Below are 21,912 nucleotides of genomic sequence, written 5' to 3'. Positions count from 1 at the left end.
TAAGTACAGTCTGTATGGAAACAGTCAGCCAAGTCATCTCTGCATTCATTCCATTTCAACCAATCAGAAAGGAGGGCGGAGCTTGTGAAATCAATGAGCTTTATTGGTGTGAGTTTGATAGCTTCCAGATCGCCCATCCTAAAGTGCTACAGTACCATCCACAGTGTTATTTATATGATCCATTATGGCACAAGTGACAATTATCCTACAGTCAGAACACACAACATACGCGGTATAAATAACACTTTAAATATAGATCTACACGCTCGTATCATTGTTCTGTGGTGTCAGGCCACTGAGTTACCTGCTATTTTAAAATCAATACACTTCATGGAATATTGTTAATGCCTTAGGTACCAAATTACAGTATTAATATAAGTGCAATGTATTCTTTTATTGAAAAAAACATGCGAGATTCACAATATGCACGCTTTCATGTTGGCCAGGATTATGAAAACAAAATGGCACAGAAAAAGAAAAAAAAGAATGTGAAATTTTAAACAAAGAATTGCAAAATATCCTCATGAAATAGTCTCTCTCATGAAAAAATAAGCAGACACTATGTTACATAGTATACAATGTTACATGTCAGTACCAACACACAATGTCTACACTGACCATTTTCCGTTTAACCCTTCATACAGTACACGTTTTATCCTGTCCCGAATATGCAAGACTCCACATGATCCTTGTTTATAAAAACAAATGTTTAAGATTATTAGGATGCCCACATACAAGCTGAGGTTCTGACATCAACCCTGTGGAATAAATATGGCCGCAGCGAGCGAGCATGCATCAACAGGTCCACTGCTGCGGCCTTTAGTGTTAAACTATGACCCAAACCGTACAGGGATGTCCAGAGCCCTGCATGGAGAAGATAGATCACATCTAGGCTGCAACAGAGCGTTAAACATGAACCATTAATGCCAGCCATGTGCCATGCTTTTTTGTTAATATTTTCTGATTTGATTTAAAACACCCTTTTATTTTAAGACACTACATGGATAGATTAAGACAGTGATTCATAGAAGGTATTTTGCAAAGACAGTTTTGAGTGCTAAATTTCATCTCTGATGAATAATATCAAAACTAGATACCCTAGCTGGTTTTCTGTCTTCAAACATTGTTGTCCTTTCAGGACATTAATCCATCGTAATAAACATTATTATATCATCATAATATACATTATTATACATTATTATACCCTTTGTCCCTGCACCTTGTTATTACTACATCACCTTCTTCATAATGAACACAAAGCAACACGATGGATCAACAATGGATCGACCGTTACGATGGGTGCTGCCAATATCAGCACCCACCACTGTGACCTCATGATGGAGCTTCACCTTCTGTGTTCTGCTTCCTAATGGAGCTTTGTGTGGTCATTGTCCATGGAACTTAACCGTACAAACATTGACATAATATCTAGGCTCGTTAGGTTTAGAAAATACACAGCTTTGTTTGTTTACATTTCAGGGAAATGTCTTTGTGACAATTAGCCCAGGTTTAGTGTTGAAACCTGATGGTCACTCAACAATATAGAGCACGGGAAGTTTAACCTAATCCCCTGACCACATTGTTTTATGCATTCATTTAATAATAAATAAATAATCTATTTTACTAGATGCTGTTGTCTTAGGGTCATTTGTTTCTCCAGGATAAAAAGAGTCTGCCTTAGTAAATATAAAGTAGGTCAAATGTATATGAGGTATAGGCCTACCTGCCACTGTTTCCCCACTGCGTTCTTGTTCTTTCACACCCTTATGCAGAATTATCTAGTGTTACACTAAATGGAAGTGATCATAAATGAGGGTCATGTGTCTTTACACATCTCACGCACACACGCACACACAGACACACACAAACGTAGTAATCCCTTTGTAGTTACAGGTGCTTCTGCCGCGCAGGGGGTCAGGGTCCTACCTGGGCTGCAGGTCAGGGTAAAACACCCCGTGTATGACCCCCTCGCTGACCACGTTGGAAAACGTATCTACAACAGAGAACAAGAGGCTCTTTCAAAACAAGTCATCATATAAACCAGCTATTATTACAGAAGGAATACAAGCCAAAAGGGATTACACTATACTTCTTACACTATATAATATTGACCATAACAAAAAGACACATTCATACAGCCGTCTGGAATAGAAATTGACCAAAGAGCATACAGTAGAATGCTATATCTTTTAATAATAAGTTCTTTCTGCGCACAAAATGTAAAAAGAAAAATAATAACTAGAAAAATATATAATAAATAACTAAATGTGTGAACTTTAACCAACAGGTTTTGAGAAGGAGAGCTTTTGTGGGAGCCATACTAGTACATAATGACTGTGGTAATAACTGTGAACAGAAGGGAGAAGAGACGGTACCGTGGGCAGTGGGGAAGAGGTAGGGGTCCCTCAGGTAAAGCATGACTGGCTGGTGAGTGAGTTTACTGAGAGAGAGGGACAGAGAGAGAGAGAGACGTACAGACAGTGAGACAGTAAGTAAATAAAACCTGCCCACTCGCTGGCTCAGAGTGTGAGTATGCGTTGGTGGGTGCGTGTGTGTAGTAGGTGGATGCCAGCTTAGCAAACGCAGATTAAGGCTTAAAAAACTCAGCAGAAGGATGAGACACTAATACGCTAAGACGCTAGATAATAATATTATTATACGGCTTGTCTTTCAGTTACCGTACAAGCTTTTGTACGATAACTGAGATGTGTACGGTAACATCTAAATGGTTACCTCAGTTCATCAGAGTCGGTTTCAAATGACCTAAGGAGGGACAGAGAGAGACAGATGGTTCAGATGGAGGTTAGGACTTCTGGACAGTCTGTGAAATTCTGAACTCTTAGAACACAGAACCGGTTCCAACTCACCCACAGCTTTCTGTTTTCGGCACTGAGGGAAAATGCCGTATATTTAAGAAATCCAGGAATATCTTTGGAAGAACTTCGTTCTCCATGATTATAGTCTGCAGAACAGAAGAAAGGCACAGGAGAAAATTACAGTAGATGGAATCCAGAAGGACGGCAGCACTGTATTGTTCTCCCCAAGGAGTGGTGAGTTAGCGGAAATAACACATAAACATATTTCAACCTCAACCCTCAGCTACAGCTAAGATAGCGCTGTATTATCGGCCTACATTCAACAATACTGTCTTATCAGTAATACGAGAGTGGGCCTTTATAGGGTTACAACCCAATCACATTAGTATCATCACAATTTGCCTAGCATCACAATATCATCTTAACTGGTACAATTGAATGTAATACTCATAATTCCACTTTAAGACCTATCCTTATAAAAGGTACACTTGTACAGCCATTTATGTTATAATATCCCTATCATATCTATAAAACAATACCATTTTAACCTCTGATTATTGAGGAGCACTTACATAAAAGTACTAATACAATTATAATACTTAAATAATAATAATACTATTATTATTATTATTATTATTATTATTATTATTATTATTATTAATAATAATAATAATAAGACATGGAATAGGTCAATGATCACGACCTCTGGGGCTGATGTATTGGTTAAATAAAGCCCAGTCCAGTGAGCCTCACCTGTAAATAGAGCTCCAGGCCATGTCTCCTCTGCTCCAGAACCTTAGGAACCCAGTTCCTCACGTGTTTAGAAGGCACCTCCGGCGGTTTGATGCTCTTCTTAAGCTGTGGCGGTGGTGGACAGACAGCAGGACCCGTTACAAATACAAATAAATAGTACAAATACCCATGAAGACTCGCCAGTAATCACCCATGCAAATAATTTTTGTTAATGTCTATTTACAAATGCTCTTTATAAAAAGCTATATCTAACCCTAACACATAAGCTCTGAATCCATTAGTGACTAATGCAAAACTGAAGTAACCCAGGAAGACTGATGTTATGACCCATGATCTGGTGGCACATCACTGTGGATGCAATGTGTGTGAATCTACGTCTTATCAAAGGATTCATTAGGGACGATCAAACATGTACTGTATGTAACTAACCATATGTGTTTTGAACAAAATGTTTAAAACGTCCAAAACGTCCAACTGTACCATTTTATGAAGGGCGTGAAATTCACTGTAGCGTTTCTCAATGGCATGCTGCCGGCCATTCATCAAAACATCGATTTTAAATACCTACAAGAGGAACAAAAACAATTATTATGTGTTGGTAATAATGACAGAAATCCACAATATTCTTATTAGGCTTAAGAGAGTGTCTTTCTGGAGGGGCCTGAGAGCCTGGGCAGGAACATACTGTCCACAACATGGTCAGAAATGTTACATGGTCCGGATTGTTACATGGTCAGTAATGCTTATGTCAGCTCATTTATTAAGAGGAAGCGTCTTTCTGCATGTGTCAGATTTGGATCAAGTGACAAGTCTTTTAACTTCCTACTGAAGTGAATCATATCTTCTAGATAGAGCATATCATAATACAAGTTAAATCAGATATATCAACAGACTAGCCCATGGGGGCTAACATAAGAGTCTGTTTCAAAACAGACTATTCATGTTTTATTGCTGTTCGAGGCTATTACTGACAGCTCATTGCATATTCAATACATTCTTATGTCATTCATCAGTTGTACACTATATTGCAAATTATGTCCCCACAGTGATGATCCACTAGGTGTCCAAACGAAGAAATTACAGACATTTACAACATACAAGACATACAAGAATGTAGGCTACAGGAATGTTACACCTCCGCAATGAACTAATGTGTTTATTTTCCCAGTAGATCAGTTCTTGTCTAGAGGTGGTAAATATTCGTAAACACAGGCTGGATTGTATAACAGATCAAAACAACACCATTATTGAACAGAGGTATTATTAATATATTTGTGCCACCGTTATTTTAATATACATACTTATGTTCCATATGGGTCATATAATGTGATGTTTATAAGATCTAGCGCAACTTAACCAGAGGTCAAGAATGGAGCGATGGATGGCTGGAGAACCTCTTACCGTGTATCCCTTCTCCAGGGAGCTGATCTCGGAGCGGAACGACGGGATAGACACTCTGATGGGGGGCATCTTGAGGAGTATGTTGTGATCTAGCTGTCTGATGCTGCTGGTATGTACAGCTGATGATTACACTGATTACTGCGCTCTCCCTGAGTTCACCTCAAACGCCTGAAATAAACAAACTCACTAAATCCGGGCGGCAGTACACATACTGCCGCCCAGTGGTAAGGAGTATATCGGTACCAGTGAGGATCAATTTGAATATTTATTTTATGATCTATGTACTATTGCACAAAATGATCAAATATAATATGATATAAGTATAATTATATATATATTAGATATAAGTATCTAATTTATATCAGTAGTATTTAACGTAATAATAATATATTCATTAAATTGTATGTGTGTGTGTGTGTGTGTGTGTGTGTGTGTGTGTGTGTGTGTGTGTGTGTGTGTGTGTGTGTGTGTGTGTGTGTGTGTGTGTGTGTGTGTGTGTGTGCCTGTGCATGTTTATCATTTATTATTTAAAAACACAATGTTAATCCAACATTTTATTCAAGTACATTTTCACCAAAATAAAAGTATCTCTTGTTTATAAATATAAGAAATACATCTTCCGTAGTTTGTCATATAAATATTGTTGATTAAGGGATTTACTGAACACTCAAACCTGATTCTCTTTTGAAAAAAAAATGGCAATCCAAGTTCACTTTTACCATTTTTATGTGTAGAAGAATTTGCATGTCATGCGGGGAATCAGTACAATGTAAACAAGAGCAATAGGTTCATAAAACATGTTAATACAAAATAAAAATGGGCATTCATGTACAATGCCTAGAATGCGTATCTGCCTGGGGAGAAAGGTTGAATTACATCAATTATTTCATTTACTTTCAATAACTTTATGACTAACCTTGATACATTAAACTAAAGTTCAAATCATTTAACTTTAATGTGAAGCTTGAAACAGGGTAGAGTAACTACTATCTCCAGTCCATTTCCCCTTGTGATGCACCATTCTTCATCAGACAGATGCAGATGATGTTAATGCCATTTCAATACCTAAAAAAAGAAAGTTAAGAAAATAAACATGAATACAATAACGAGTCACCGGGGTAATGCAGCTTTACAGGCTATCTTTGAACTTTGAACTAGATTTCACTCACGGAGATATGTGGCAGCCGGAAACGTAGGCGTAGTTCCCGGTGTAACGGACCTCGCATCGCACCACATTGTTGCTGTAGTCAGACTCTGGCACCTGGTAGCTGGGATTCACACTGACCTACACAGTGCAGCGACAAAAAAAACAACACATGATTGTCCTATGTGCGTTCAGATACTGACGAATAGGGCACATCTGGTACTTCAGAGGGTTAAATTGGCCTGCTAAGTCTTCCCTGCCAAAGTAATGTGTGCCAGACTTCATGTGATATGAAGCCAACCTTGAGGACAAAGTTTCCAGGCTTCACATCTGTGATGTCGATCCACTGGCAGTCGATGTCCGCGTTATAAGTGTCATAGCATCCCGGGCTCAGACCCTATAATTTAGAGGCAGTTTGGGAGAAAAAACAAGGTATAAATCAAACAGTTGGAAACGCCATCCATTTCACATGCTGATACTCGATCAGGCTGTTTTTGTTCCTAAAACAATAAATATCAGCTCTACAAAATCTAGCTTCTGTTTTTCGAACAGTTTGACTCACTGTTGAAATGCTTGATGATGTTTTAATGGAAGTCAACTAGCAAGGGTGTGTGCCCTGCAGTATAAGCAGTAGCTAGCTCTGTGCTAACCTGGGTGTGTGCCGTGCAGTATAAGCAGTAGCTAGCTCTGTGCTAACCTGGGTGTGTGCCGTGCAGTATAAGCAGTAGCTAGCTCTGTGCTAACCTGGGTGTGTGCCGTGCAGTATAAGCAGTAGCTAGCTCTGTGCTAACCTGGGTGTGTGCCGTGCAGTATAAGCAGTAGCTAGCTCTGTGCTAACCTGGGTGTGTGCCGTGCAGGCGAAGCGCCTGTAGTAGCCGTAGTCACAGGATGTGTCCTCCAGGCAGAAGCTGGCCTTGTGGCCCTCGGCCACGGAGTGCTGGGTGCTGGCGTCCAGAAGCTCGTAGTGGCTGAACTCATCCATGCTGTGGTAGTGCCTGGGATGCGCACACACACGCACACACACACACACACACACACACACACACTAGCTAAATCTCTTTTTTTTTTTACACATTGACTGATTGTCATTGTCATTACATTATATTTATTTAGCTGACGCTTCTATCCAAACAGACTTACAATAACAAAGAAGATACAATGAAGTTGAATCTCTATGGAGTTATATTGCTCTATGGTACTCATTAAAAAAAAATTATAAAGAGTGAGAATGCAGGTGATGCAATAACAAGTCAATGAAATTGTACATTTCAAGAAGAAGTCCAGATCACTCTGTCTATACATTCACATTCCCTTCAGCCTCAGAAACCCTAGGAACACAGAGAGGGACACGAAGTGACTCACTGATGGCAGCTGTGCCACTCCCAGGAGTAGCGCGGTCTGCTGGGCAGGAAGTCGGCCGTCCCCTGGTTCTTCACCCTCTGAGGGAACCTCAGGAGCATCCGGGTGTCGTAGTCCCGGACGTCACCGCGGTAGGCGGAGCTGCACTCACAAACACAACCGGTACGGAACGTTGTGGAACATTCTCCATCATACAGAACACAGAACAATACAACACGTACGGTACCTTGTTGAACGATATCCACCGTACAGAACATGCTATCTAGATCAATGAAACAGGTAGCCAATGTTGTGGAACCTTCTCCATCATGCGGTAGATTCTAGAACAATACAATGGGTACAGAACATTGTAGAACTCTCTCCACCACACAGAACCCTTTAGAACAGTGGAATAGTACTGAACAGTTTACCACAGCCTCAATAGTGCAGAACAGAAGTCTTAGAAGTCTCTCCATCTTGAGGCCATTTTTAAAGGCGAGCCAAGGCATTGGGGGAAAGGAAGAAATAATGGTTGTTTGGGTTGGTTTTACAATAATGAGTTTACCGGAGGCAATTTTCTTGCCATGCAAACAAACCATAATTAAAGTGCCGACTGATTTCCACAGCTCCACCCTGTCCGAACCTGTGGTGAGACTGGGACTCTCTCTGACATCCATGAGGTCACCGAACGCAAACACACCAGGTGGCACTTTTTCACTCGTGGAAGTATTGCTTTTGTTTGCCCCCCCCCCCCCCTCACTCTCTGTCTCTCTCTCTCTCACCCACTCTTTCTCTCTCTCTCTCTCTCTCTCTATCTCTCTCTCCAACTCTCTCTCTCTCTCTCTCTCTCTCTCTCTCTCTCTTTCTCTCTCGCTCTCTCTCTCTCTCCCTCCCTCTGTCTCTCTCTCTACTTTCCCACAGGTTCTCCATGACAAAGGCCAGTACCTTGACAGGCAGTTTTCCTCCCCTGCACATCTCAGGTTGTACATGGGGACCCTCTGGACATATGCAGAGGCCTGGATGTAGTACGGGTCTGGCACAAGGTCCGGGAGACCTGAGGGAGCACAAACAAACAAACAAACAAATATTTACAAATAAACATCCAACCAGATAGAATAAATGAGCCGTGAGGAGAGCCTTTCCTCATTCTTACCGTACTGATGGTACCTTGTGCCGTATCCCCCTCTGGATCGGGGTCTGGGCTGCTCGTACGCGTCATAGTGGTTGTAGTTATCTCTGTCGGTGGACTTGTAGGGGTCATAGGGGTCATCGGCGACCATCATGTCCTCTCTCCGTGGCGGGGACGCGTCCTTGGTGTCATTCTTGGTCGTGTTGTGTGGATGCGTCCTCGTGAGGTCGCCTGCAGGCTGCGGTTGATCGTCGTCTGCTGGGGTCACGCGCCGTTGAACTTGAGGAGGAAGCCAGCGCCGTCCGTGCCCTGGGAGTGGATTGCCTGAGTCCGGAGCAGGCGCGCGGCTGGAGGGCTGAACCAGCTCTCGGGTTCTTGCCGCGTCTCCGTCGCGAATGATGGTGACAGGTCTTGATTGCACGTTGTCCTTAGCCGCGTCCCTTTGGCGCGCCGGTTGGTACTGAGCGCCTTGGCTTAGCAGGCTAAAAATATTACCATTGTGCGCCCATTGTAACGTCTGCCGGAGTGCCGCACTTTGTTGGTTATTGCTTTGCCTCCTTGCATCCGGATTGTTTTGAGATTGGGCAGCTTGCAGTAGGAACACAAGTACAAATATACGCGCGTACGCGTAAAGGAGCGTGCCAAATATGCGTAATCCCATGATGAAGTTAAAAACACGCGACGTCGCTGACAGAACACTTTTAAATTAATGTTATTCCACTTTATAACGTCGACCTGGTATCATTTTAACGCCAGTTTCACAGATATGAAAGCCTACATGTATACCTGTGATGTGAACTCATTTGGTTCGTCCTCAGCTTGCAGATGCGCCGTTTGAGAGCAGCCGGAGGAGGAGGAGGAGGATGAGGGGAGGAGGAGGAGGAGTTCAGCTATGGACCTTTTAGACACGTCTGCTGCCGAGAACTGCTCCATTTTTTAAGGTTGCATAATCTTAGTTTGCCTCCCTGGTTGGTCTTGATGGGCCTAACCATCAAATCTACAGGTGTCCTGTTCACATTGTTTTATTGAGAGAATAATATTTCCTACAGCTGTACTAAACAGGCCTGCAGAGAGATTATTATAAACTAAGAATTAAACTGCAGAGACAAAAGATACAAAATATGGGTATTTTTTGTTATATAGTCAACTGTACCATTTTTGTAATATCCTAAATGTCTAACAATTGCATAAATGGGGTTCTGGTGTACCATGCTATTGTGATCTAGGCCTATACACTCAAACATAGACCCATACAATGTGGTCAATAACATAAATCGCCACATGGTTGAAACATGGTTTCTAGGAGACAATTGAAGAAAGAACATCTAAAGCATAAAAAATGGCTCTCCTGACTGTTGGATGAACTCCATACATCCTGTGCCAAAATGCTTTCCACGCACATTTGTGGAGTCTGAGAATCTAAACAGGATTATAACTGCCCGGAATTTTTTAAAATCTTTTATTTGGAAATCCACTCCCATCCAAACATTTCTCCACGTCTTTCCTTGGCTGCTGTCCGGAAATGTATGTGAGTCATCGCGCTAGTCTCCTCGTTTGCACTATTAGAAATATACCACATATATAGGCCTACCTACATTCAGGTTGAAATTATTGTGCATGTGGCCAGATTGGCCAAATCGACCTCATAAAAACCGAAGGAACACTGCCTTGTTGTCAACACTAAAGGCGTAATGCATAGCTTGCAAAGTATAATCAAAGGTTTTCATTTCACTATGTCCAGCCAACTAGGACATCTTTTTAGAAGACGTGGTTGGCCTCACGGTGGCTGCTGCATAACCACACAGATTTTCTGAATCTCATGCACACAATTGAATCATCTGGTTTCAAGCACGATATACTGTGTCTCCATGCATAAACCAGACTTTAAAATGTGAAGTTGAGAGAGAATTGAGGAGAGGCTCTGCTGCAGCCATTCGACAAATTGTGGTTCTCAACATTTCCAAGGCATACATTATAAACATGTTATAAAGAGAAATGAAATGGCATATTTGATTCTCCTCACATGTATCCAATATTCTTAAAGGGAAATATATTGCAAATAAACAAAAGCAGGTATAGGACAATAGGTATTCAGAGCTATAAACCAGAGATCAAAGAGACAACAGTGGACTTGACTGCTAGTACAATGTAAAACCACCAGTAGGCCTATGAAATATGGTTTAGTGAGCTTTCTGTAGTGTTGACGTTTACATTACTTTAGGGTGGTCATACATTTGCAATATATTGTAATATGTACAATAATAACAGTATAGTCAATATGTCTGAGTTTAGACAACATGGTCTCTGGATTAGAACAAAGAAGCCAGGGTCCACGTTTCATAATTCAGAGTGGGTCACGTGGGATTGCATCGTTGCTTATGTATGCTCAAATCAGAGCCATGAGGCATTATATGATCCCCCAAAAAGGTTTCCTCCCCTTCGGACGTTTTGTAAGTGTTGGAAGTCCAAAGCTGAGTGGGTGGGGAGGCTAGTAGCTCAGTGCTTTGCTGCTTTGGCCCCATCCTGGAGGGAGAGGGGAGGTTGGTGTCACTATGGTGCATTAGTGCGGCATAGGAGTTGATATGGAGGTTGGTGTCACTATGGTGCATTAGTGTGGCATAGGAGTTGATATGGAGGTTGGTGTCACTATGGTGCATTAGTGCGGCGTAGGAGTTGATTAATAGGAGGACAACAGTACTCATGTAGTTCTTACATACCAGCGGATTCTCCAGGGAGTGCAAGAATGTGAACTTTTTTTTTTTAAACATTTCCACTCAGTTCTCTGGAACTCCAGACAAACGGACACACACACACACACACACATCCATGGACGCAGACACACAGACAAAGACAAACACACTCAGACAGATATACTGTACACGCACATGCAACCACTCACGCAGACAGACACACACCAACACACACACACACACACACACACATCCATGGACGCAGACACAGACAAACACAAACGCACTCAGACAGATATACACGCATATGCAACCACTCACGCAGACAGACACACACCACACACCAACACGCATACACACAGACTAACACACACACACACACACACACACACACACACACACAGCTAGTGCAGTGCAGTGTTCTGGATGTACTTTCGGTGTGTGCTCATAAATTGATTGAAACGTGGTCATGGGCAGTGCAGAGCTACACATCTGCAAGCAATCAAGCCGGTTCTCCACGTCGCTGCTGTTCTCCATCATCTGTGTGCAACTGAAGAGGAAAAACTAAGGAAAAGCTCTTCCAAAGACTTTCATAAACAACTTCTTCTTACCCTCCTTCCTTTATTAACCTGCCAGGATACATCTGGCCGTTTAGTCACTACATTGTGTGAGTGAATCATATTTTAGACTTCTTAATGATAACACAAATGGAGAGGGGGGTGGGTTCTTTATGGGCACGTACTCTTACTCCAGTGAAAGTGGACCACACACACACACACACACACACACACACACACAGACAACCCTCCACTCTCTCTAAACACTTGGCTGCCTACACCTGTGTGCCAGCCTGCCCCCACTAACCTCAGCCTAACATTTACACCTGCATGGGAACCTCTTGATGCCCGCAATATATAGGCTGTGCATGATCAGAAATGTTTCTACACACACAGACTGACACAGACACACACAGACTGACACAGACACACAGTCTGGTGGACTACGTGGACTACGTGGCACGCTGCACACGTTGTCCACCAGGAGGAGAAAGAGGGGGAAGAGGAAGAGGAGGAGCCTTCTAATTAGACTCTCTTGACCCTGCTCTCTGACAGCCCCTCGTCAGTCTGGGCTCATGCAGCGGGATGAGGAGGACCGACCTGGAAATGAACTATTATTTATTTGACTGATTTCTATTTATATGGTGGACCCATTTAAGTGCACATTCAGTCTCACAGTTTGTGAAGTGGACTCTTAAATAGGTCTCATATCTGATCAAAAAGAATGTCGAGGTAAGGTGGCTATGAAAGTTTTATTTGCAGTATTTTGCATATGTTGTCATTGAAGAGTGAATAAATAAACATGGCTCTGGCTGGATGTGTATTATCATTTAAATAGCACCCGTTTCCCTCATAACTTCAGACACAAAGATAAAACATGGGGAAAACTTTTCAATGCAATGTCACACGTCTTAAAAGCCATACAACGTTCAACTTTCACTTCACAGGGCAGGTACAGATGACAAATACAACTGGTCACTGAGCAAAGGACTCACTCAGAGTGATGGGAGTATTTTTCAAACATGTATTTAAACGACAACCTCTTCCTTAACCTCACACAGCAACCACGACCAGTTCACATCCAACCTCTGACCTCCAAGTCCCATCTTTCTTCCTTTAGTTTCAGAAACCCACCAGTCAGCTCGCAGTGAGACAGAATGCAGGTTGTGTTGGACTTAGACTCAACAGCAGCAGCAGTGGGTCATGTTATCCTGGGACCCCCCTCCCCTCACTGCGGGATAGCGTCCAGGTTGTCCCGGAGCCTGCGGGTCATGCTGGGCACCAGGTTCATGTGGTCGTCCACGCAGCTGCCGACGCAGCGGTCCATCAGGGCCCTCACAGCGGGCTCCTTGGCCCCCGAGTCAAACAGGTCCTTGGCTTTGTCGCTGCAGTGCATCGTACACCTGGCCAGGCGGTCCTGGACACACAGGGAAATAAATACACAAACAGACTTAAACAGCAGTTCTTAAAAGGGCTTAACGTTTGAAGTAAAGTACGGACGTTAGAAACTTTGCAATCTTGTAATGCTTAAGTGATGTATCTCTCCACCTCCCCCCCCCCCCAAATACCAATTCACTCACCTGAAATTTCTCTAGTTCTGACGTCACGAGTCCTTGAGCCTGGGCCAGCGGGGTGTGACAGTGTTCGATACACTGGTGCACCTGGGACATGGAGTCCGACGACCGGTCACAGCAGTCCGCGCTGCATTTGAACATAAGTCCCTGACGGAAGGATGCACATAAGCACATGAAGTCAGATTCACGTGAAGGTCATACTCATTCATTCATTCATTCATTGGGAAGGGGGCTGCTGTGTGAATGGAAGTCGGAATCATGTGAAGATGATATTCATGCATGCATTCATTGGGATAGTGGCTGCTGTGGAATGGAAACACACATTGCATAGTAGATGTGCATTTAAAATCTATTTGTGATTTATCACCTACTTGCATTTTGCGGATATGGTCCCTCTCTAGGCTCTGCACCATATCTTCCACCACAGTCTGTATGCGTGCCTGATGCGCCTCTGCCATCTTTTGAATTGAATTGAATTAAACTCGGTTGGAAATGAAAGAAGATCGGTTGCAACCAATCTACAATGTAAGACCTAACCTAAGGTTTCGGTTGTGTTTATACGTTTTCAATAACTAAGGTCACCTCCGTGCCAGCATGTTCTTAAAGCGCTGCTGCCTCGTATCCGGTCTTCTTCCTCTGTTGGTTCATGTAAACATTCCGGTTCCGTTTCGATTGGATGATTTTCAAAATAAAATTTGAGTTCCATTAGCTTGTAATATTTACAAAAAAATACAAAAAATAATATAAACGGTGGAGTGACTTGTCAAAATACCTCTCATTCAAACTATAAATAAAACGTTTTGTTTTCATGAATTTAAATAAAATCCCAGATTATAAGGCATTTAATGTGTATGCAAGCTTGGAAACTTTTACTATCTTTAACAGCAAAGAAGACGAACAACTTAATGTGAAGTCCATGCCATATTATCAACGGAAGTATTGCATATGCACATCCGCTTTAACTTGACAATGTTTAGACGCTAGCAACTCCAGAAGTAAACTTCGTTCAAAGTGTTTATGTATTAGTCTACCAGTAAATTGGTTAAATAGAGTACTGGGCATAGCTTTTGGAGTTTAATATCGTTAGTTTAATACCCTTCGTTTGATATCGTTGCTTTGATATCGGGAGTGTGATGTCGCCAGTGTAATATCGTAAGTTGTAGACGTGAGTTTGATATCGTGGAGCTGGTGGATCCACTCGAAGTCCTAACGTGACTCCACAGGTCACTGGGTGGTAAGTGGACCTCCAGAGACACTGAGCTGTCAACTACTGGATCACGGATGTCGGTCACTAGGACCAGTCTTCCACTCAAGTTCAGATGTTGATGATGTTCAGAACTTGAGTGGGATGTACTTATTTAATAAATCCATGCAGGATCATTACATTATATTGACGTGATCTTTGACCAAAGCTCTGTATGAAGTATTTTCTTACTGGTGACGTTCATATTTCTCCTTTCCCAGATGCCTATGACTGATGATTACTAAATTTGCGCAATGAGTATAAAGACCGTATCGTTGAGGACGCTCCTGTTCCTGGGGCTCTGTCAGGCTGGCCGGAGGACTCTAGCATCCGCCCCTGGACTGCGAGATCAGCCCAAAAGAATAGGTAAGACGGCCCATGATACTACTACAAAATAATACGTTACAAAAACTTAAAGCATGTTGTAAGGGAAGCAGCTCTTAATGTCTAATGTCACTTTTGCCAGCTTTTAATGTGGGATTTATCTTTTACCAGCTTTCAATGTGTAAAGTCTCTTATTATCTTTTAATGTGTATGTGTGTCTTAACAGCTGTGGTGGGAGCCGGCATCGGGGGTACTGCAACAGCCTACTTCCTGAGGCAGGAGTTCGGCGCAGGGGTGAAGATCGATGTGTTTGAGCCTGAGAGCGTGGGCGGACGGCTAGCCACGGTGAAGATGGGGGACCAGGAATATGAGACCGGGGGCTCCGTGATCCATCCCTTAAACCTCCACATGAAGCACTTTATAGACAACCTCGGTACGGCTCCTATACACTTTCAAAGATGAATGAATATATCTGTTTGAATCAGTGGAATGAATGGGCTAGATCATTGTAATATGATCGTATACATACTTGTAAAATTCATGGTAATTTGATTAATGTGTTAATCCGCCAGGTATAAGTCAAAGGGAAAATGTTCCTTCCAAAATGGCCATCTTCGACGGGAAGGAGCTGACCTTCGAAGAGAGCGACTGGTTTATTGTTAACATGTTGCGTATGCTGTGGCGCTACGGCTTTAACTTCCTGCGCATGCAGATGTGGGTGGAAGGTGTTCTCGATAAGTTCATGAGGTAAGGCCAACTAAGTCTCACTTCTATTTGTTGACCTCATTCTGAACTACAAACCTCACAGTGTCCCTCAATCAGTTGCCAAGAAACATTAAGAACGGTAAACTTTCAATGAAAAAGAGGAGAGGATAGTGTTGTGATGCCGGTGTTGGACTCCCACCTAAAGGTACTGGGTCAATCCCCGATGTACTCACCCTGACGGGCCTCCTAGAGCAAGATGACTAACCCCTACCTGCTCCTTAATCCGTCTGAATCCACTGAAAGTTTTTCTTAGTTTTCTAAAATACTAAATGAATATGAAGTGGTGAGCAGTGTATGTTGTGGTGATGTAGTCCACTGTGGCTTATTCTGCAGGATCTACCAGTACCAGCAGTTTGGCTACTCCTTCTCCACGGTGGAGCACCTTCTGCACGCCATGGGGGGCGACAGCTTCCTCACGCTGGCCAATCAGACGCTGGAGGAGGCCATGCTCGGCGAGGGCTTCTCCCAGGTCTTCCTGAACAACATCGTGGCGCCCATCACGCGGGTCAACTACGGTCAGAGTGTCCGCGTCAACGGCTTCGTCGGTAGGCCCCTCCCCCTCCATCACACCTGTTGAGAGAAGGATCAAGTCATGGCACAAGACGCTTCGTTTTAATTGTGGCCATTTGAGCCATCACAATGTGAGTGGGCCCAGACTTCTCTGTCACCTCCCCGGTGGCGAAGGGTACCAGCTGGTCGGCTGGAGTTGAACTGGCGTGCGGGGTTGTGTTTCATTCACTGGTTCTCTCATTCACCATCGCTTCTTCAAATAAACTGTGTGTTGTGTATCTGTGTTTGTGTTTGTGTCTGTGTCTCTGTGTGCCTCTGTAGGTGCTGTGTCGCTGGCCGGGGCAGACTCTGGTCTGTGGGCCGTGGACGGGGGCAATAAGATGGTGTGTTCAGGGCTGCTGTACCACAGCAGGGCTGAGCTCATCCCCGCCCGCGTCACCTCCATCTCTGTCAAAGTTAGACCATCCAAGGCGGGTAAGGTGTGCCGTTTTGTCTGGAACTATATTAAACGACTATATTATACCGTATTAATAATGACCAGGGTGTTCGACTCCCAGCCAAAAGGTACTGGGTTCGATCCCCAATGTCCACAGTCTACATGTAGGCCTCACCTGCTCCTTGACGTGTGTTTGCATTGACTTTGGATAAAGTGTGAAAAACGACAGGCTAGACAAGTAGAAAGGCTGTTTTGTATCCGCATATGTTCGTCTTTCCTTGAAGAACTTTTAGCCCAATGTCTTCAAACCACTGACTCCTCGTCCTTTGTCCCCGGCCGTCCGTAGGCACCACGACCAGCTTCTACGAGGTGAACTACGTCGGGGTCTCCGGCCCCGCCCACTCCCTGTACGACATCGTCATCGTGGCCACGCCCCTCCACACGGGCAAGTCGGACATCAGCTTCCCGGGCTTCTCCCCGCCCATCCCGTCCCACTACCCGGGCCGCTACCACCAGACGGTGTCCACGCTGGTGCACGGCCTGCTCAACGTCTCCTACCTGGGCACCCGCCAGAAGCCCGCCGACTTCACCGTGTCCGACGTGCTGACCACGGACGCCGAGGGCTGCTTCCTGAACAGCCTGAGCTCCGTGGACCCCGTGACCATCCCCCCGGGGTACCGCCGGCCCCCCGCCAGCGCGCCCTCCGTCTGGAAGATCTTCTCCCCGCGCCCGCTCACCGAGGAGCAGCTGGACGCCGTCTTCCTGTCCCGGGACGCCGGGGCGTCGGAGACCCGCTGGCTGGCGTACCCGGCGTACCGGCCGCCGCACCGCCGGACCCCGCCCTTCATGCTGCACGATCGGCTGTACTACCTGAACGCCGTGGAGTGGGCGGCCAGCGCCATGGAGATGAGCGCCATCGCGGCGCGCAACGCCGCCCTGCTGGCGCACCACCGCTGGCACGCGCTGACCGGCAAGATCGACCAGGAGGACCTGCACGTGCGCCTCCGGGGGGAGCTGTGAGCGGGAGGGAGGGAGGGAGGGAGGGGAGGGGAGGGGAGGGAGGGAGGGAGATACGACCGGGCCTGATCCACCTTTTATTTTTTCCGTTGCACTGAAGATGTAGGCAAACTGGGGCTTGTTTGTTTTACTGTATTTTACTGTATTTTTTATTTTACAACTAAGAGTTAAAATACAGTAATGTTTTTTTAAATAATAAGTATCTGAATTGGGATTATTGGGAATCAAGGATGATTAGAAACACATCCAGATAAGTCAAGCTAAGATAATACTTAATGGATCCAAAATTTCAGGAAATAAAATTGAAGATGAAAATTATTATTAAAAAAAAGAGATAGATATATATATATATATATTCAACCCGGTAAAAGGGAAGGCGTTAATAAATAATGGAAGATGAACGCTCCAAAGCGAGATAATAAATGCACAGTAAGACATTGGAAGCAACAACAGTCGAGCCACATCAGTATCAATATGTCAATATTGATATTCCTCTTTCCTTCCTATTGAGGAACATCTTATCAGGTAACGGTGGAACAACACCATGTACTTGGTGCTGTCATATGACAAGGGCACTTGATTTATGCTGCTCTGGGGAACTGGCTCTCTGCTTGTGTCATGTGGGTTATGCAAAGTTGTTAAAAATGTCTCCTGCTGTCACACACAACAAGAGAACATATTAGTTATAGTCAGTTAAAACGGTGTAGTCCTGTGGCTGAGTGGTTCAATGTGACGATCACTAATAACCCAGTTATGTTTCAGATTGACTATAATGTTGTTTTTTACAACATGATAAAATAACTCCCTTTTGGCATACTACTGAATTCAAGTCAAACCTTTATTTAATCAGGTACGTCTCATTGAGTTACCAGTGTTTTGTATTTTGATGAGACATGTGAGTGGTAAGTTCTATTTTGACAAGATGATTCCCTGTTCTAACATTGCACAGAAGCCATCACAGAGAGAAGTCCATCACACTGACTGTTTAAGAAAAGCATTACCTGCTTTCCTGCTGTTGGTTTTCATGTTGTGGTGCCTTAAATCTAGAAGACACTTCTTTATTTCATCAAATTATATGAATAATGCATTTTCTTATGGGATAGAGTCCACCATTACACTTCTATACAAGCAATGAATGAAGCTTGAGTTTATGAAAAGATAACTAATTCTAGAACATTCCTAGCACGAGGGCTCCATTTCTCCTTTAATCACTGGAGGGAAGACCACTCGTAGTTTTAATGTTTTCTAAGAGCCTTTGAACGAATGTCTGTTTAGAGACGTAGCAATATAATAATTGATAGTGCACTTTAATCCCCCAAATAGTCTGTTTTTTATTTTATACAATTGAGTCCCGTTTTAAATCCAAACCAATTGAACTGACAAATATGGATGGAACCGGAAAAAGAAAAGAATAAAAAGCTTCGGGGAAGTTTGACCCATGATGTCTGGAGGTTTAAAATGTTTACAATAAAGTAATGAGATGTTAGATGTGTATTGTCTTTCATTTTTTATATTTTTGCGAGACCTGTTTTGCATGCGTGAGAGTGAAAGACAAGGGAACACAACTGTAAATCAATTGATTGAAATAAATTGGTCCATTCACTTGGCACAGCTACATATTTAAGTTCTTGTCATTTATGATGTTTGTATTGTTCCCAACTGTTAATTTATTTAGTTCTGTAAAAATGTCCTTTAATATTTAGTAATTATTGTTTATGTGGTCCCTTTTGAATTGCCAGAATTATTCTCATTGTCAAGTGTGTTATTAGGGAATAAAATGCCTAGGCAAATATGCAAAAGGTATAAGATATGGAAAAACTTAATCTGAATGTGAAATAGTATAGGTAGCCTACACCATTGGTGACATGTGTTAAAATGTCTCATGTGAACGACCCTTATTTTGGCCTAGGATGTGGCGTCACTGGTTTCATCCCTTCAAAAAAACAGGAAGCGCCTGTTGTTTATTTACTTTTGTTTTATTCCTCCCCCACCCCAGCGTGCAGAGAGCAACATGGCGGCGGGAGGCGTGTGACCCAGCAGCACACAATGGCCCCCATTGAAGGCCTGAATGAGCCGGCTGTGTGTGTGGTGTCTGCTGGGGACGTGCGGCCCAGCTGGCGTCTGTTCAGGTAGCGGATGGGACAATGGTACCACCACCGCCAAGCATGTGATGAGATGATATAAGAGGCAGACGAAAGCCCCCTGGTCCTCAATGTTGGGCCGTGCTACACACCTGCCACTAACAGACCTCTCCATCCCTGAGATAGCCCCTTTGTGGATCATTGTTGACATTGTTAGGAACACCAGCCAACATGAAGTCTCTGGTACCTCTGTTTCTCTTCCTAGCTTTGGCTGGATTCCAGACAGGTAAGAAAGATGCGTGATAACGTTGAGTTATAGGAATTTCCAATTCAAGTTGTGTCCTGTTGATGGAGAGATGATAACTTTCTGAGATGAAAAGTTTCCCTAGTTATTTGAACTCTGTTACAGAACTCCCTCATAACTAAATCATAACCTTGGTATACACACTTTGTTCTCTATACTCTTTGGTATACTAGTCTATTTGCTCTCTGTTTGCTTTGCCTTTGGTAAACCAGCTAGAGGCATCTTAGAGTTGTAAATGGTCTTTTAAAGTGTGTTTACCAGGTCTCACTTGTTGACTTGTGGTTCCCTCCCCAGCACTCTCTGCCTCTCTGGAGACCAAAGAGAAGGAGGAGGCCGTGGTGGAGGAAGGTAAGGGACACTTTGTGGGATGTCACAGTAATGAGGAGTTATAATGTTATGACCATGAATATTCTCTGCAAACCTCCTTCTTTTTTGTGTTTTTTCTTTTTAAAGTTCCAGTTGCTGAATTGACTGAACTACAGAAAACGGGTACAGTGATGTTGTATTACGTGAAAACAACATACGTGTGTGTGTGTGTGTGTGTGCGTGTGCGTGTGCGTGCACATGGTTTTACTGAGAATAAATCATTTCATGTTTTTTCCCAGATCTAATTGAGTTTGAGGCTGCTCAGAAGAATGGTAAGATACAAAATAAGATTCTCCTTGTAGCATACCTTATTATAAAAGAATAATTGCATTTTAAAAGTTAATATCCCTTTTTAAATAGCAAGAAAGTCAATCTGCAATATGCATTATTAACTTTCTTTACTCTTTAAAGAGGAACACACTGAGGATTCACGTTACTTGGGTGAGAAATTAAGTCGTTATTATCATTCTCCCAAATCCAAGATTGATTGGTTGTGAGCATCAGTAGTAATAATATTGTTGAGGCAATCATTCTTATGTCTAATCTCCATTCCCAGAGGCTGTTCATGTTGAAACTGGTAAGTTCGTTTTAGACTACTCCCTAGTATTGCTCGCAGTACTTCCGTTTGTCTTTACAATTCAATGTTGTATATCTAGAATAACCAATTCTTTTGTCCCCACAGTGGTGGAGCAAGTTGCAGCTGGTGATGACAGCAAAGGTGTGTCGAATACATTTTCATGTACAAAACTAACAACGAAAGATGACATGGTATTTGGCATCAAGAGAATACCAATGCTTACGTTTGCCATTGCGTAACTTGTCTTAATACTTCCACCCACAGAGGGCGATGATAAATCCGTCGCCTCGCACGAGGGTAAGAGACACGGACTGCGGTTCAAACGTTGGCCTGAAGTCGGCAGTCAAGGGCCGCCTTTGTACATGTTTGGGCTTGTTTATCCCTTAAATAATATATCTATTTTAAATGGCACTGAATATAATAGTATAAGGTTTTCCACTAATTGTGATGTGTTTAACAGAATCCTCATCAGAGTCCACTGAGGACACGGACGGTGAGGCAAATAATAATCATAAAATAAACACCTCTGTCAAGTAAATGAGACGCCAATCTTGTACGCAAAATCTAAATTCTGTAATTTTTCTAATTATTACAGGTCTGAGGCAGAGACGTGGTGAGTAAAGCTTCTAGTAGGTCTGAAGTCGCAGTGCTGCAAACATTTGTTAAATTGCCCCACCATAAAGTTACACTGGTTGTATAACTTTTTTTTTTTCCCATATAGTAGTCTAAAAATAACACCAAATAATTTTTCCAGAGCACCACGAGACAGAGACGGAAAAGATCACCAACTTTGGTAACGTGTTAGTCACCGAGATCCTTTCCATTTCTTAAACGCCATCCCTTCTCTCATGGCCGCTATAATCTAATGTTGTCCCTCCGCAGCCACA

At 43.2% G+C, this 21,912-nt stretch overlaps 4 protein-coding genes across 5 annotated transcripts; 1 reads left to right on the top strand and 3 right to left on the bottom strand.

Moving 5' to 3' along the window:
* Positions 1 to 107: 107 nt before the first annotated feature.
* Positions 108 to 5,113, bottom strand: snx24 (sorting nexin 24). Its single transcript, XM_084486990.1, has 7 exons — positions 4,971 to 5,113; positions 4,050 to 4,133; positions 3,570 to 3,674; positions 2,868 to 2,962; positions 2,734 to 2,763; positions 2,376 to 2,440; positions 108 to 1,993 (listed from the first exon to the last, which is right to left on the bottom strand). Exons 1-7 carry the CDS (start codon positions 5,037 to 5,039, stop codon positions 1,923 to 1,925), a joined length of 519 nt encoding a protein of 172 aa, XP_084343116.1. The 5' UTR covers positions 5,040 to 5,113; the 3' UTR covers positions 108 to 1,922.
* A 425-nt stretch (positions 5,114 to 5,538) lies between these two features.
* Positions 5,539 to 9,399, bottom strand: loxa (lysyl oxidase a; the record flags this gene model as incomplete). Of its 2 annotated transcripts, XM_084486906.1 has the most annotated exons (7): positions 8,606 to 9,399; positions 8,398 to 8,506; positions 7,477 to 7,614; positions 6,953 to 7,109; positions 6,416 to 6,511; positions 6,140 to 6,255; positions 5,539 to 6,035 (listed from the first exon to the last, which is right to left on the bottom strand). In XM_084486906.1, exons 1-7 carry the CDS (start codon positions 9,240 to 9,242, stop codon positions 6,029 to 6,031), a joined length of 1,260 nt encoding a protein of 419 aa, XP_084343032.1. In that variant the 5' UTR covers positions 9,243 to 9,399. The 2 variants fall into 2 exon arrangements, with proteins under 2 accessions (XP_084343032.1, XP_084343033.1); XM_084486907.1 differs by lacking the exon at positions 5,539 to 6,035 and having other exon boundaries at positions 6,136 to 6,255.
* Positions 9,400 to 12,579: 3,180 nt separating this feature from the next.
* On the bottom strand, positions 12,580 to 14,012 carry fam136a (family with sequence similarity 136 member A). The gene is made up of 3 exons (XM_084486168.1): positions 13,774 to 14,012; positions 13,409 to 13,549; positions 12,580 to 13,245 (listed from the first exon to the last, which is right to left on the bottom strand). Exons 1-3 carry the CDS (start codon positions 13,858 to 13,860, stop codon positions 13,057 to 13,059), a joined length of 417 nt encoding a protein of 138 aa, XP_084342294.1. The 5' UTR covers positions 13,861 to 14,012; the 3' UTR covers positions 12,580 to 13,056.
* A 369-nt stretch (positions 14,013 to 14,381) lies between these two features.
* Positions 14,382 to 17,700, top strand: pcyox1 (prenylcysteine oxidase 1; the record flags this gene model as incomplete). Its single annotated transcript, XM_084486993.1, has 7 exons — positions 14,382 to 14,636; positions 14,867 to 15,011; positions 15,196 to 15,402; positions 15,542 to 15,716; positions 16,068 to 16,279; positions 16,566 to 16,718; positions 17,027 to 17,700. The coding sequence occupies exons 2-7, from the start codon at positions 14,900 to 14,902 to the stop codon at positions 17,698 to 17,700; spliced, it is 1,533 nt and encodes a 510-aa protein (XP_084343119.1). The 5' UTR covers positions 14,382 to 14,636; positions 14,867 to 14,899.
* Between the last annotated feature and the right edge of the window lie 4,212 nt (positions 17,701 to 21,912).

Source organism: Micromesistius poutassou (genome assembly GCF_964030765.1).
Source record: "Micromesistius poutassou genome assembly, chromosome: 22".
NCBI classification, from domain to species: domain Eukaryota; kingdom Metazoa; phylum Chordata; class Actinopteri; order Gadiformes; family Gadidae; genus Micromesistius; species Micromesistius poutassou.
This window is presented reverse-complemented; position numbering and strand designations above follow the sequence as displayed.